Genomic DNA, 15,545 nt, shown 5'->3' with positions numbered 1-15,545 from the left:
CAACACACCTACGGGCCATTATGAATACAAGGTCATGCCATTTGGACTTACTAATGCTCCTGCAGTTTTTCAGTCATTGGTCAATGACGTTCTAAGAGACATGGTGGGTCAATTCGTATTTGTTTATCTTGATGACATACTGATTTATTCTCAAGATCTGGAAACCCACAGAAAACATATCAGAGCTGTTCTCCTGCATCTTCTCCAAAACCAGTTGTTCGTCAAGGCAGAGAAATGTGAGTTCCACATAACTACCACTTCCTTTTTGGGCTTCATCATTTCCCCAGATCAAGTGCTTGTCGACCCCTCCAAAGTTAAAGCCGTATTGGAATGGCCTGTTTCAACTGATCGCAAGCAGCTTCAAAGATTTCTGGGCTTCGCAAACTTCTATAGGAGGTTTATCAGAAATTACAGCCTGGTTGCTACTCCCCTAAACGCTCTTACCTCTTCCAAGGTGAAATTTGTGTGGAATAAGGATGCAGAGAAGGCCTTCAATAGGTTAAAAGAACTCTTCACGTCAGCTCCAGTGTTACGGTCTCCTGACCCAGAGAGACAGTTTATTGTGGAGGTGGATGCCTCAAGCACTGGGGTCGGAGCTGTATTAAGCCAAAAAGGTGAGGATGATCGTGTTCACCCATGTGCCTTCTTTTCAAGGACTATGTCACAGGCTGAGACGAATTACGATGTGGGAGACAGAGAGTTATTGGCTGTCAAGTTGGCGTTGACAGAGTGGAGACATTGGCTGGAGGGGACTAAGGAGCCGTTTATGGTGTGGACTGACCATAAGAACTTGGAGTACCTGAAATCAGCAAAACGGCTAAACCCCAGACAGGCTAGGTGGGCTCTGTTTTTCGGTCGTTTTAATTTCTCCCTGTCTTACAGGCCAGGGAGTAAAAATGGCAAACCTGACGCACTATCCCGGATTCAAGAGCCTGAAGAATCTCAGTCTGCGGGTGAAGAGGAGTTTATCCTTCCTGAAACCGTCATGTTGTCTGTGTCCCGAGCGGAGGTGGAAAGGGAGGTCCAGGAAGCCATTAGGGATCTGCCTATCCCACCATCATGTCCACCTGACCGCTGTTTTGTCCCTGAACGCCTTGTGCCTAAGGTACTGGAGTCTTGTCATTGCTCTCGTTTAGCTTGTCATCCAGGAATCAGCAGAACCATTCAGACAGTTCGAACTCAGTTTTGGTGGCCATCGCTGGTCAAGGATGTCAAAGACTTTGTTGCTGAATGCACTCAATGTTGTCTAGCCAAGCCTTCTCGTCGCCCCCCTGCGGGGTTGTTGCACCCTTTGCCAATTCCCCCTCGCCCATGGTCACATATTGCGATGGATTTTGTGACAGGTCTACCGGTTTCTAATGGTCACTCTGTACTACTAACCATAATTGACAGATTTTCAAAGATGGTTCATCTGGTGCCGTTGGAGAAGCTTCCATCTGCTAAGGAGATGGGTGAGATATTGACCCGAGAAGTTTTCAGGCTCCATGGAATCCCAAATGACATTGTTTCCAATAGAGGACCCCAATTTGTGTCACGTTTCTGGAAGGAGTTTTGTTCTTTGTTGGACATTTCTGTTAGTCTTTCCTCAGGGTTTCATCCTCAGGGTTTCATCCTCAGTCTGATGGCCAAACCGAGAGAGCCAACCAAGAAGCTGAAACCAAACTTTGTATCTTATGTGAGTCTGACCTGACCAAGTGGTCACAAAATTTGCCCTGGGTTGAATACGCCATGAACTCTATGCAATCAAGCGCCACTGGTTTGTCCCCTTTTCATGTTGTGTTTGGTTTCCAGCCACCCATGTTTTCAGTTCAGGAGAGAGAAGCTAATGTTCCGTCCGCCCAAGCGGCTGCCCTAAGGTGCCAAAGAATATGGAGAAAGGCCAGGAGATTGATGATCAGAATGTCACTGGTTCAGTCAAGAACGGCCAACAGGAGACGGATCCCTGCCCCTAAGTACCAGGTGGGGCAGAAAGTTTGGCTGTCCGCCAAGGACCTCCCATTAAGGGTAGAATCCCGGAAATTGGCACCCCGATTTGTTGGACCTTTCCCAATCTCTAAGATCATCAACCCTGTCGCTGTACAACTGAGATTACCCAACTCCATGAGGATTCACCCCACGTTCCACGTTTCTCAGGTCAAGCCCTTCGTGGAGCCCCGTCTGCATAAGGTTGTTGATGTTCCAGGTGGAGCAGTAATTCTCTCATCTTCTTTCAGACATTTGTTTATTACAATAATGTTGGAGGGTATCCACAGTTTATGACAACATATGTTGTTGTTATGATTCTGGCACGTCTGCTCTACCCTGTCTCCCTGGCTGTAATCAGCAGATTAGATGCACCTGGTGGCTGCTGCAGTGCAGTGCAATCTGTGTAATGCCAAGCACCTGTGTCTTCCCTGATATATACTGACTCTGACAAGCAGACGGTGCCAGATTTTTGAAGCCATTGTGTGAGTAGATATCCAGCGTTCCTTCCTGTCTGATCATTGTTTTTGACCTTGCCTTGCCTTTTGGATTTATGCCTCTGCCTGCTCCCTGTCGGACTATTTGGATTTTGGTTGTCGACCTTGTTTCCTGCATCGGGTTTATGCCTCTACCTGCTCCTTGCCTGACGCCTCTTGTTCCGATCGTTGACCCTGTTTCTGTCCTTGGATTATTGAGCCAGCCTAGCCCTCGGATTATTCAGCCTGGAGTCACTTCTTACCTGTGCTGTGGAGATCACCGCCTGCCGCCCACTGAGGTTTCCCCTCTGGGTTTCAAGTTCCACTCAATACAAAAGCAGGTTAGTGACTTTTCTGATCCCTGCAAAATCTGGAGAGACTACAAGTCACTAATCCCTCTTTCTGCCTCAGTGATTCCTGGAAGCTGTGTGGAGTTTTACCTGAGTGACGTTTTCCTGTGGCTGAATAAACCTTTTAAACTTTCAGTACTGTGTCTGGCTGAATCTTGGGTCCGCCTTTTTCTGATTCATAGCAGTTGTAATAAGTTGTTATAAAGGCCAGCAAATTACACAAGAATACATTCAAGAAATAAATATTGTAACTATATAAAACCAGCTGTCACATCTTCATACATGAGGATAAAAACCCCTTTGGTGTTGCCACCAGAAGCAGCCCTGTTGGATTTTATAGTTGAGGCTGTTGTGAATCATTCAGCATTACAAATGGGAACTAAGAGGGAGTTGTACTTCAACCTGTTCTACCTTTGAGCTTGAAAATTACTGTTTTAGAGAAGAGAAATATGGATAAAATCACCTAAATGATAGAAAAACGTTGAAACTGGAATGCAGACAATGTGGAGTTTTTTTTTTAGCACTAATTGATTGAAAAATGTCAAATTATGTCCAAAGATGAAAATGCCTTCATGACCATCATTAACCTTCTATAATCAGGAGCTAAATTTACTGTCCCATGTGAAAACATATTGTCTTTATTTACCATCAAATCAGATCAGTATCTAAACAATAGGCTTTTAATGCATCAAAAGTTATTTCCAATTCAGTTTTATTTTATCAACTGGATTTTCTGTGGAAATGATTTTGTTTTTCTGTCTCTGCAGGTCAGACCAGTTCCAACAGCTCTCCTCCTGATCCTTTAAAGTTTGAAGCCACCAGCGTCCTGGGATTCCCTGCAGGTCTTATCGCTGAGCAGCTCACAAAGATAGAAACTGTGAGTTTGACTTATTTCTTAGGAGAACAGAAGGATGTTGTACTATTTTTTAAAACAAATGTTCATGTTAACTTGATTTCATTTTAAAAGAAATGCAGCTATATTTTTAGATCTGTTTCTTTCTCCCAGGAACTTTTTGTCCGTCTGGTGCCGTACCACTGTCTCGGCTCGCTGTGGTCTCAGAGGGACAAGAAAGGCAGGGAGGGCGTTTGCTGGTCTGTCCGGGCCACTATACAGCAATTCAACAAGCTGGCCAACGCAGTCTCAGCATCCTGCCTTTGGCCGACGAAGCTGCGGAGCCAGCAGAGGGCACGGCTACTAGAGAAATGGATCAGCGTCGCAGAGGTCAGCCAACTAAAACCCAACATCATATGCTGCAACTGTGTCCTGTGAACACATTATTCTATAAGACTGGAGAGAAGAAATTGTGTTTTCAGAAATCAAGTTATTGTTAGCTTGTTAGATCAAGTTTGAAAGCTTTACAATATTTCAGCCTTTGCACACAATTTACCTCGGATAATTCTCTCACTTACACATGGCGCATGGAAATAAACACATTCAAAAATAGCAGAAAGCAAAACAAGTTTTGTGGAAACCAGGATGTATGATTCTTTCCAGGAAAAAATGCAAAAAAGAAACTGAGTGCATTTGGTTATTTATCTCAATACCGGCCTCTTCATGAAATATTGACAGCTTAAAAAGAGCTTGTAAAACCTGCAAACTCTTTGTCTTCACAAATATTGGGGTAAATAATGTCAAAATCATAAAAAGTCAATCTTAATTGTAATCTTTTACACTTTACCCTTAAAAACCTTTAGGATCAAATCATGCAGTTGCGATCACATGAGCCATTTTTTTCTCCCATTTATGGAAAAGGTAACGTCCTGTTTGTTGCAAATGTGGAGTCATTTAACCGAAACTGTAACTTAATGCTACATACCCTCTCTAACACACACACACACACACACACACACACACACACACAGGTGTTCTCTGTTGCAGGATATCTGTATGCAAAGGACTTTATTCAGCAGTCCTCCTTTGTGTGCTTTGAACAGGAATGCAGAGCCAGGAAGAATTTCTCCTCCCTGTACGCCATTGTGTCAGCGCTGCAGAGTAACCCCATCCACAGGCTGAGGAGGACATGGCAGGAAACTGACAGGTGTGTGGTGGTTTGGTGGTGAGCTTCACAGATAAACACTCTTAAGAAGGTTTATTAAATTTCATCTACAATGTCACACACCCTGCCTTTAGAGATTTTGTTAATTGGATTTGTGAGAGAGATACACTCAACAGCCACTTTATTAGGTGCTCCCAACTAGTACCGGGTTAGACCCCCGTTAGCCCTCATGCCTGCTTTAATCCTCCATGTTATAGACTTAACAAGATATGAGAACAGGTTTATCTGAGATTTTTATTGTCATCATAGCATCCCACAGTTGGTGTACATCCATAATGTAAATCTCCTGTTCCACCACATCCCAAATATGCTGTACTCGATTGTTTAACTGATCCTGTGTGAACTGTGGCCTCAGTTTCCTTTGCTTAGCTGACAGGAGTGTGACCTGGTTTGGTCTTTTGCTGCTGTAGCCCTTCTGCTTCATGGTATAATGTGTTGTGCATTTAGAAACATTGTTCTGTGTACTATAAAACAGAACAACTTTCCTGCAGTACGTTCAGCCTTCCTATTGTTTGCTAAAGACCTACTCCCTGTACAAAACCAGCGGACTAAATCAACAGCAAACGTGACTCTGGATAAATGCACTATTTTGATTTATTTTCTCATTTAATTGTCGTCCTAAAGTAGACAGCTTATTTTCTTGCCAGTTAAGAAACAATCACAACCACAGTAGTAGAAAATGCTGGCGTTAAATTAGTGGCACCAACTGGTATATACAGGTCCTTCTCAAAATATTAGCATATTGTGATAAAGTTCATTATTTTCCATAATATCATGATGAAAATTTAACATTCATATATTTTAGATTCATTGCACACTAACTGAAATATTTCAGGTCTTTTATTGTCTTAATACGGATGATTTTGGCAAACAGCTCATGAAAACCCAAAATTCCTATCTCACAAAATTAGCATATCTTTAAAAGGGTCTCTAAACGAGCTATGAACCTAATCATCTGAATCAACGAGTTAACTCTAAACACCTGCAAAAGATTCATGAGGCCTTTAAAACTCCCAGCCTGGTTCATCACTCAAAACCCCAATCATGGGTAAGACTGCCGACCTGACTGCTGTCCAGAAGGCCACTATTGACACCCTCAAGCAAGAGGGTAAGACACAGAAAGACATTTCTGAACGAATAGGCTGTTCCCAGCGTGCTGTATCAAGACACCTCAGTGGGAAGTCTGTGGGAAGGAAAAAGTGTGGCAGAAAACGCTGCACAACGAGAAGAGGTGACCGGACCCTGAGGAAGATTGTGGAGAAGGGCCGATTCCAGACCTTGGGGGACCTGCGGAAGCAGTGGACTGAGTCTGGAGTAGAAACACCCAGAGCCACCGTGCACAGGCGTGTGCAGGAAATGGGCTACAGGTGCCGCATTCCCCAAGTCAAGCCACTTTTGAACCAGAAACAGCGGCAGAAGTGCCTGACTTGGGCTACAGAGAAGCAGCACTGGACTTTTGCTCAGTGGTCCAAAGTACTTTTTTCGGATGAAAGCAAATTCTGCATGTCATTCGGAAATCAAGGTGCCAGAGTCTGGAGGAAGACTAGGGAGAAGGAAATGCCAAAATGCCAGACGTCCAGTGTCAAGTACCCACAGTCAGTGATGGTCTGGGGTGCCGTGTCAGCTGCTGGTGTTGGTCCACTGTGTTTTATCAAGGGCAGGGTCAATGCAGCTAGCTATCAGCAGATTTTGGAGCACTTCATGCTTCCATCTGCTGAAAAGCTTTATGGAGATGAAGATTTCATTTTTCAGCACGACCTGGCACCTGCTCACAGTGCCAAAACCACTGGTAAATGGTTTACTGACCATGGTATCACTGTGCTCAATTGGCCTGCCAACTCTCCTGACCTGAACCCCATAGAGAATCTGTGGGATATTGTGAAGAGAACGTTGAGAGACTCAAGACCCAACACTCTGGATGAGCTAAAGGCCGCTATCGAAGTATCCTGGGCCTCCATAAGACCTCAGCAGTGCCACAAGCTGATTGCCTCCATGCCACGCCGCATTGAAGCAGTCATTTCTGCAAAAGGATTCCCGACCAAGTATTGAGTGCATAACTGTACATGATTATTTGAAGGTTGACATTTTTTATATTAAAAACACTTTTCTTTTATTGGTCGGATGAAATATGCTAATTTTGTGAGATATGAATTTTGGGTTTTCATGAGCTGTATGCCAAAATCATCCATATTAAGACAATAAAAGACCTGAAATATTTCAGTTAGTGTGCAATGAATCTAAAATATATGAATGTTACATTTTCATCATGACATTATGGAAAATAATGAACTTTATCACAATATGCTAATATTTTGAGAAGGACCTGTAGCTCCCTGATTTAGCTGCCTAAATGAAAAGCAGGATAACTTCATGCACACTACTTTTACAGACCTTCTTACATCAATGTACTTCTGCAGAGTTAAGTGTTGAATACTCACTAACTTTGTGTCTTAACTTCACCTAAGGTCACTGTTAGCAGGACCTTTCAGTGCTTAGAAATGGCGCATTCACTGATTGGAAAAAGATCCAATTATTAAGTTTCCAACTGGCCAATCACCGGCCTAGGCCATTAAAGTGGAAAACTGTCCATTTCCGGCATCTGTAATTTTATTTTACATTTTCCTGTTTATTTGATGCATCTGTTTCATTTATTGTCATGAGTTAAACATCCAGCTACGTTCAAGGCGTGGTCTTATGGAGCTTCGTACAGCATTCTGAGATAATTTTTACCATGAAATGTTGCTACATAAATGAAATAAAATGAATCGGATAACCAAATAATTTGTTTGAAATAAATGAATGTAAAAATGCATTTATTTCAAACAAATTACTTTGTGAATATGTTTTGTTTCTCCGACCCTCACTGTGTTTTATAGAAAAAGTACATGAACATACATCTTATTTACTGAATTGAAAACCTACAGTTTGTTTTATTCCTAAAACCTTTATCCAAGTTAATGTCCCTTCAAATTCTGACACTTTTAGCTGTGCTTGCACAATTCCTTTATTACAATTTTGTTACCTTGAATAATTCAAGAACACACATAAATCTTCCACTGACGGTTGTTTTCTTTCACAGAGAGGCCTTGAGGAGATACGAGGAGCTGGCAGAAATATTCTCCGACAAGGACAACTATTCACATAGCAGAGAACTCTTGAAGGAGGTGAGTTGTTGTGGAAATAAAGAGCGCATTAATGACAGTGGAAATAAATTACGCTCTGTGTTCCTGGGAAGCTGAATCATGCTAAAACTGCTGATACAATCTAATCTGCTTCACTCAGAAATCTGAGCAGGCAGGAGGCAGCTCTTACTCAGGGTCATGGCGCAGCATGAAACTAACAAATCAGGTGTGAACTGATGTGTTTATTTTGAGATATGCCTTTAGCTAAGTGGCACTTTGGCGGCAAAATTGAGATCTCGGCAGCTCTTTTTATGATGTTCTGAATAATATTTTTCACTGGGATCAGCTCTTCGCTGCTGTCTGATGTTTTTACCTTTAAGATCCTTTTTTTTTGCACTTTTTCTCTTGTCCCATGACACATTTAGTTAATACGTGTGCAGTAAATAAAAGGTGGTGAATTCATGAGGTTATAAAGCATTTCAATGATGAAGTGATGTTTTGGGTCTTTACTCAATAACAGAGTTTAGCTAATTGCAGTTGTGTGAACCCGTTCAAGAAAAAATGCTTTCCCAGCATTTAAATGTCCCTGTTTGAGAAAAAGTCCCAGGAAGAAGAAGCAGTTAGTGAGACCTACAGCAAGCCCTGGTAACGGCGTGTACATTCCTTATTGTAATTTAATCTTTTATTGCAGTAGCATCATCTCACACTGAAGTATTGATTTCAATAAATTTATTCACTGCAAGAATAATATATAAAATTCCTATAAAACAGATTTACTGAAATATTTTTATTCATTCATATAGTCAAACCCAACATTTTTCAAACCCCTGGCAGATTTAGATTTTCATTTAACCTAATGTAAAACCACAAAGGCGTCTCTCAAAAAATAATATTGCAAAGTGAAAGTTTTGTAAAAAAAAAAAAAAAAAAAAACACCCAAATGTTTTATTGTGTGAATGCTGAAGGCATACTTTTTATACTTTTTTAAATATTCAACTTTTTGTGCCGATTTTTGGCCCATTGAAATGAATGGAAAATCTTAAAAATTCCGCAAAATTCAGCTAAAACTTTGTGCTCTTTAACAGGTTACTACTTCTGCATACTTTCAGCTAGAAACACCATTCAACTTTTCAAATGTTCACAAGACATTGAGCTATCTTCAGATGATTAAGCTTTTTGATATCTATTACGGTTCTTCTACAATTGCGATTCAAATGTTAGGCAAGATTTTTGACGTTTTTGGATTTTATAATGTAATCCTATGGCGGAATTCGTCAGTTGGTAGAGTGTATGCTCTAGATTGTTGAATAACCTGAGAAAGTACGAACAAACTCTCCTCACTTGCTCAATTCTCACTCTACTGGCACAAATTAGGTATCAAAATGTAGGATGCTCTGCGATTCAGAAAATGTCACCCTCATTAATGTAGGACTAACAGATTTCACGCAACACGTCCAGGAGCAACGCAAAGTCAACACACCCTGAATGGAAAACCTATAGGAATTTCAGAAAAAATCAGAGCAAAAAATCTTTAAACTCACATGTTTTCGAATCGCCGTCTCTCCTAAACCGTTCAAGTTAGAGACATGAGCTTTGCACCAATTAATCTTCAGACCTTGCTGGCGCTCACAGTGAAGGAATTTATTTGATACCTTTTATCGTTTTGTCATAAAAAAGGTTTGTTTAGGAGTACCAAATCTGTCCTTCTCAAAATCGCTTGAAATTAACAAATTTCAAAATTATCCACTTTTTTACACTGTCACATCTCCTACACGGATTTATGTAGACACATGAAAATCTCCTGGATTGTTCATCGATCCCTGCTGATACCTACGGTCCAAAAATTATTTGGATACTTTTTATCGTTTCCTCGTGAAGTAGGTTTGTTTGACATTGAAAAATTCACCTTCACTCAGGTTAAAAATGGTCAAAATTATCCGCTTTTTCACAGAGTCACACCTCCCAGACACATTTTTGTAGAAAATTGAGAAGCTCCATGATTGTTCACCAGGGCCTGCTGATTAATACAGTGCATGGATCAAATTGATAGCGCTTATAGTTTCTGAGGTATTAGACATTGTTCGAGAGCATGTTCAGGCATTTTTGTGTTTTTCTCCATTTTCCCCTTTTTTTCACCTAGTGTTGTGCCTTTATTATTATATTTTCAACAGAAATGTGTTAATATTCTCGTTCTCTTGTCCGTTCTGAGAAAAACGGTCCAAGAATGACGTTGACAGCCCTTGCGGTTTCCGAGTTATGGGCAGTAGTTCGGGAGCATGTGCCGCCATGTTATAAAGCCAGGCCATGATGAGATACAAAGTGTGGTGCTGTGTGAGTGAGAAACAGCAGCTGTTGGGCGCTCATTAATTACCATAGCAACAGAACACAGCTGCCAGTGAACTTAAGTAACCTCTGACAGAGACTGGCTCTGAGTTCAGGCCATAAGCTTTTATGAGTGATCACAATAAGTCAGTCATAGCTGACAACCACATTACAAAATAAGACCTACACACTCTACAAAATAAAAGCTTTTTTTCACACTGAACATCAACCTTCCACATTTACAAATCATTTTTTTAAACTGATAATAGCATACACAATGATTTCAGACAAGCAAGCAGGTTCTATATGACTAATGGAAATAACCCAGACTTGAAAGGACAAACCTGCTAGATTTTCAAAAAAAGACAAAACATGCTCTACAAAAAAAAAGCCTTTACATTTTAAACTATAGAAAATTGCAGCACTGGGCTTCACACTAATGGTGGAGCTCATCCAGTGTTTGAAATAGGACCAGATCAGCCCTTTAAAATAAGGCTTACTGAAATTTTCAAAATAAACGCCTCAACCTTCCATAGTTACTAATAATTTTTTAAGCTGATAATAGCATAGACAATGATTTTAGAACAACTAACAGAACTAACCCAGACCAGAAAGGACAACCACGCTGGACTTTCAAAATAAGACAAAACATGCTCTACAAAATAATAGCCTTTATGTTTTAAACTATATATCATTGCAGGACTGGGCATTACACTACTGTTGGAGTTCACACAGTGTTGGAAATGGGACTATGCTAGTCCTTTGAAATAAGGCTTACTGAAACTTTCAAAATAAAAACCTCAGCTTCCATAGTTTGTATTGATTTTATTTAAGCTGATAATAACATACACAATGATTTTAGAATAGCAAACAGGTTCTTTATATCTAGTGGAAGTACGCCAGACCTGAAAGGACAACCATGCTGGACTTTCAAAACAACACCTAGACATACCCTACAAAATAAACGCCTTCATATTTCACACAGCAATAATTGCAGCATTGGTCTTAACACTATTGCTGGGACTCTGTGATGGAAATGGATCTACTTTATCTTTTCAATATAAACTCACTGATATTTACAAAATAAAACTCTCAACATTCCTTAGTTGGGGCCTGCCACAGTAATGAAGGGAGAACAGTGAGTGGCTTGACTCCCATGCCATTGCCTGGTGGCACCTATTACTACACATCTCTAAACTGGACTCTTTATTTATTGGCGACTGCCAAAGCAATGCAAGGACGCATGATTACTGGTGAAACAAGAACAGGTCTAGATAGACATCTTAACCTTCTACCCTCAATCATGATGTACACCGTTCTGTTGCTTTGGTTGTGTTCCTCAGCCCCACAATATTTGGCTCTGGTCCAAGAAGCACGCGCCAAGAAGCAGGCCCCGTCTAAATTTCTTCAGAAATTTTCTAGTTTATTACTATTATTATTGTGGGAATGCTGAAGAGTGAATAGTTTTAAACGGTAATTTCATAGACTTTTAAATATACGCTGTAGTAAGCATTAGAATTTTAGCTCATTTTAGCTTATATATTGCTTTTTGCATGGTAGACGGGTTAAATTAATATCAGCCTTCATGCTAGTGATAGCCAATATGCTAATGTTAGCATTTTAGCTTCTCTTTCTCCTCTCTTCTCTCTTAGCTGAAGAACACTTTTGCGTTTTTTTGGCAATTTCTTGTTTGTTTTTGTGTTTCTTCAGCGTATTTGTTGTTAGTTCATTTTTTTCTGAAATGTCTGCAATTTTTTGTGTATTTTAGCACTGACTTCAACTTCTTAGGGTATATTTTTGCTTCAGTCTGCTTTTTCAGCTCATCTATGGCAGCTCTTGCTTTTTTAAAGTTTTTGTCAGTTCTTGCATTTCAACAACTCTTTCAACAAGTAGTTTTGAGGTAACTTTACATTGTTAAGCTGTTTTATAGCTAATAGTCTTCCTGCTCAAACAGATCAGATGACAGTTTTTCTTTGCTGTTTCTGCGATTTCTACTAATTTATCAGATTTCAGCAGTTTTTCTGCAGTCAATTTCAGCTTCTTTCTGCCAGCTTTCAGCTAAAAAATTCAGCTTACAGCATTCACACTGCATTTTCGCAGGAAATGCAAATTTTTCTAGTTTAGTTTTTAATTACATTTTAAAGTGAAAAGGCGGTGGTGAGATTCAAGTCTTTGACAAACAAACTGTTGCTTTAAAGCTCCATCAAAGAACCTCATGCCCACTGTTAAATATGGTGGAGGGTATATGATGCTGTGGGCAGTTTCTTCTCTCTGAAAACTTTGTTAGCGTGCATGATATAATGGACTTTTTGAAATACATTGACAAATTTGTTAGCATTCTGCAGAAAAATTACAGTGTGCCTTCATTGAGACAAATGGCCAACTAAACTCAGAAAAGATTCAACAGACATAAAATCATCACCCTTCCAATATCAGTCCCAATCCCTAGACTTGAATTATTTTAGAAATCTTTGAGGTGAACAGAAAAGAGCATGAAAGAGGTCCTGCAGGACTCGGGGTTTTACTTATTTTCCAGTGTCATCAAACCTGGAGAACTGGGAGAATTAGCTGTGCTTTGGGTTGCTTTGATGGTGTTTTGTGGGTATAAGTTTGTCTGCATTTTTCATGATTTATCTGTTTTGTTTTTTTTTTGCTTTACTTGAGCTTTGATGCCAGAAAAGCAGCATCGCCTTCTGCTTTATCTTACATTGTGCTTTAAAATGAGCCCAGTTAGCAGGCTGGGTGTAAAATGCCTGGCTGAACGAAAAAGATACTAAAAAGGATCAAAGAAAATACTTAGTTCAGTTCAGTTTATATGGTGTCAATTCACCACAAAAGTAATCACTAAGCACTTAATGGGATAAAACAGGTAAATTCTTATTTAATTATGTAGTGCAATCTAAATCATTCCCATTTTTTTTTTACTTCATCCAATAAATTCTAATACAGTTCAAAATAATATGTAATGTTCATCCCTTAGACAGATTGGTCAGATTCAGCTGATACAATACCAATTAGTAAAACGTTATCTTTGTAAGCAGCTAACATCAAAGAAAACTTCCTGTTGAAGAGCGTTGAGAGTACAAGAGCCAGACAACCCCAGAAACAAAGAAAACAAAGCTCGAACACAATGGTTCATGGTAGAAATAACACATTTCATGAATAACTGGACAGAAGACAAAATAAAAACAGCAGAGTGAGGGAAAGTGGTCAGTGTGTCCTCCAGCTGCCGAAGGCCATAGCATTTTCTCCGTCACTCTGGAACAGGATGCTTCTAATTTTGACAATATTGCACAGGTGAAAGAAGGATGTTCTAGAAATGTATTTAATATAGGATTTAAAGGAGGTGAAATAATGAAATTTTGAGGAAAGGACTGCATAAACAAGCTTCTTTAAATCTGAGCAGAGCCATTTGGCTTATCCTACTACATTTATGCTTCAGTTGGTTTTTCTGCATTAAGTTTCATTTAATGGCCAAAATGTGATTTAATAATAAAATCATCTGTTTATTTAAAACAAAATCCTGCTACGAAGTTGCACCGTCTTGTTGTTAGAAAAAATAACGTAACACTCTTAAGTGCAGGACAAGTCGTGTTTTCTTGTTTGTTTTTTCCATAACTTTCCAAACCAAAAATTCAAAATTATTCAAGATTTGTTTTAATCATTGTTGGTCTGGATACAACCCTTGAGGTGACATGAGCTCAAAATGTCGGGATTGTCTTTTTCAGCCCGCAAGTAGGCAAAAAGTAGACTGCAAGTTTAAAAGAAGTAGAATTACTGTCTGCAGATACTTTTTAAACTTTTTGTTTTCTCCAGATGAATAGAGATGACTCAAGCTGATAAAATAATCTCAAGGAACATTGACCATTACATCACCTTGTTACTGTTATAGATCATAATCAAGTATAACAGCTGATTAAACTGAGAGCTGGACAAAAATAACTCATTTCTGCACCATCATCACCTCAAAAAAAGAAAAGTTTCTTCAAATACCATTATTATCACAGCAAAACAATCTGAGATTAGTAATCTCAAAATAAGAATGATCCTGCCCAGCATGTATTAACGCATTGTGGTTTTCTGCCAAATGTAAAATATCCAATAATTCTAATCATAACTATGTCAATAAAACGTCTTTGTTTTATGATATTTTGCCTTTTTATCTGTTACAGAGAAACAGAATCATTACTCTGCTGATGAAGCTCAGGTGATCAGGCTGAAAGTTTTTCCTTGTTTCTGTCTTGCAGGAAGGCACGTCAAAGTTTGCCAACCTTGACAACAGGCTCAATAACAAACATTTCAACCGGGTGAGTAGAGGCGAACCGTTGAGAAGGCTTGAGATAGAGGGTGATCTTTCTGAGATAATTATGTCCAACATCCTCCTGACAGCTGAGAGGTTGTGGTTGGACACCTCATCTGCAGGAGGATAAAACTGTGCAGCTCCAAACACTCAGATATGCTGAGTTCACATCCACAGTTCTAGCCAGAGTGCCAAATCCTTTCAGAATTACCTCATCGAGATGTTTCAGGAGTAACTTAGAAATGACCTCTCTGATGTACGGGAAAATAAAGGAGAACTATTTTCACCAACTTAACAGTCTACGTCTGGGATGAATACTAAACATTTCAGCCAGAGGGTCTGTTCATTCCCACAGGGTTTCAGGATTGACTTTGGAAATTTTCAGTATGATGTAACACCCTGTAAGTGTACAGAAAAGCTCTGTGCTTAGAAATTACATTTCATGTAGGATTCAAATCTTGTAGAACCATGAATATCACAGTACCTTTAAAAGTATTCACACCTCTCGAACCGTTTCCACATTTTGTCACGTTAAAATCATAAATTTTAATGTAGTGGAAGGAAAAGTGTGCAGAGCTCTCTATTTTTATTATGAATAATAAATCTGAAACATGAGGGAAGCACATGAATTTTGTCCCCTTTACTCTGAGACCCAGATGTAAAATCCAGTGCCACTGCCATCAGAAGTCAAACAGAATCTTGAAGCTCAAAGAATACAGCAGAGGTAGGTTATAAAACAATATCCTAAGTTCGATTTATTATCCGAAAACAGCCAGAACATCCCACACATGCAAACCTATCAAGACATTCATGTCTTTTCTGACAGGCTGGGCTCCCAAAGCATTAATCAGACAACCAGCCAGGTTCCCATATTAACTCTAGAGGAGCTACAGAGATCAACAGCTCAGGTGGGGAATCTGAGTGCACTGCTTTACTTCCTTCACATTATGCACTAC

The 15,545-nt window shown here is 39.7% G+C and overlaps 1 protein-coding gene across 3 annotated transcripts in view; it reads left to right on the top strand.

The window, feature by feature from the left end:
* The window catches only part of rgl2 (ral guanine nucleotide dissociation stimulator-like 2), a 46,937-nt gene that overhangs the window by 25,356 nt on the left and 6,036 nt on the right, over window positions 1–15,545 (top strand). For all 3 annotated transcript variants that reach the window (XM_047361019.1, XM_047361018.1, XM_047361020.1), the window contains 5 exons: window positions 3,556–3,665; window positions 3,795–4,010; window positions 4,724–4,827; window positions 7,925–8,009; window positions 14,537–14,596. In XM_047361019.1, the coding sequence (XP_047216975.1) occupies window positions 3,556–3,665; window positions 3,795–4,010; window positions 4,724–4,827; window positions 7,925–8,009; window positions 14,537–14,596 (575 nt within the window). The remainder of the gene's footprint in view (window positions 1–3,555; window positions 3,666–3,794; window positions 4,011–4,723; window positions 4,828–7,924; window positions 8,010–14,536; window positions 14,597–15,545) is intronic.

This window comes from Girardinichthys multiradiatus, chromosome 3 (genome assembly GCF_021462225.1).
Source record: "Girardinichthys multiradiatus isolate DD_20200921_A chromosome 3, DD_fGirMul_XY1, whole genome shotgun sequence".
Lineage (NCBI taxonomy): Eukaryota > Metazoa > Chordata > Actinopteri > Cyprinodontiformes > Goodeidae > Girardinichthys > Girardinichthys multiradiatus.
This window is presented reverse-complemented; position numbering and strand designations above follow the sequence as displayed.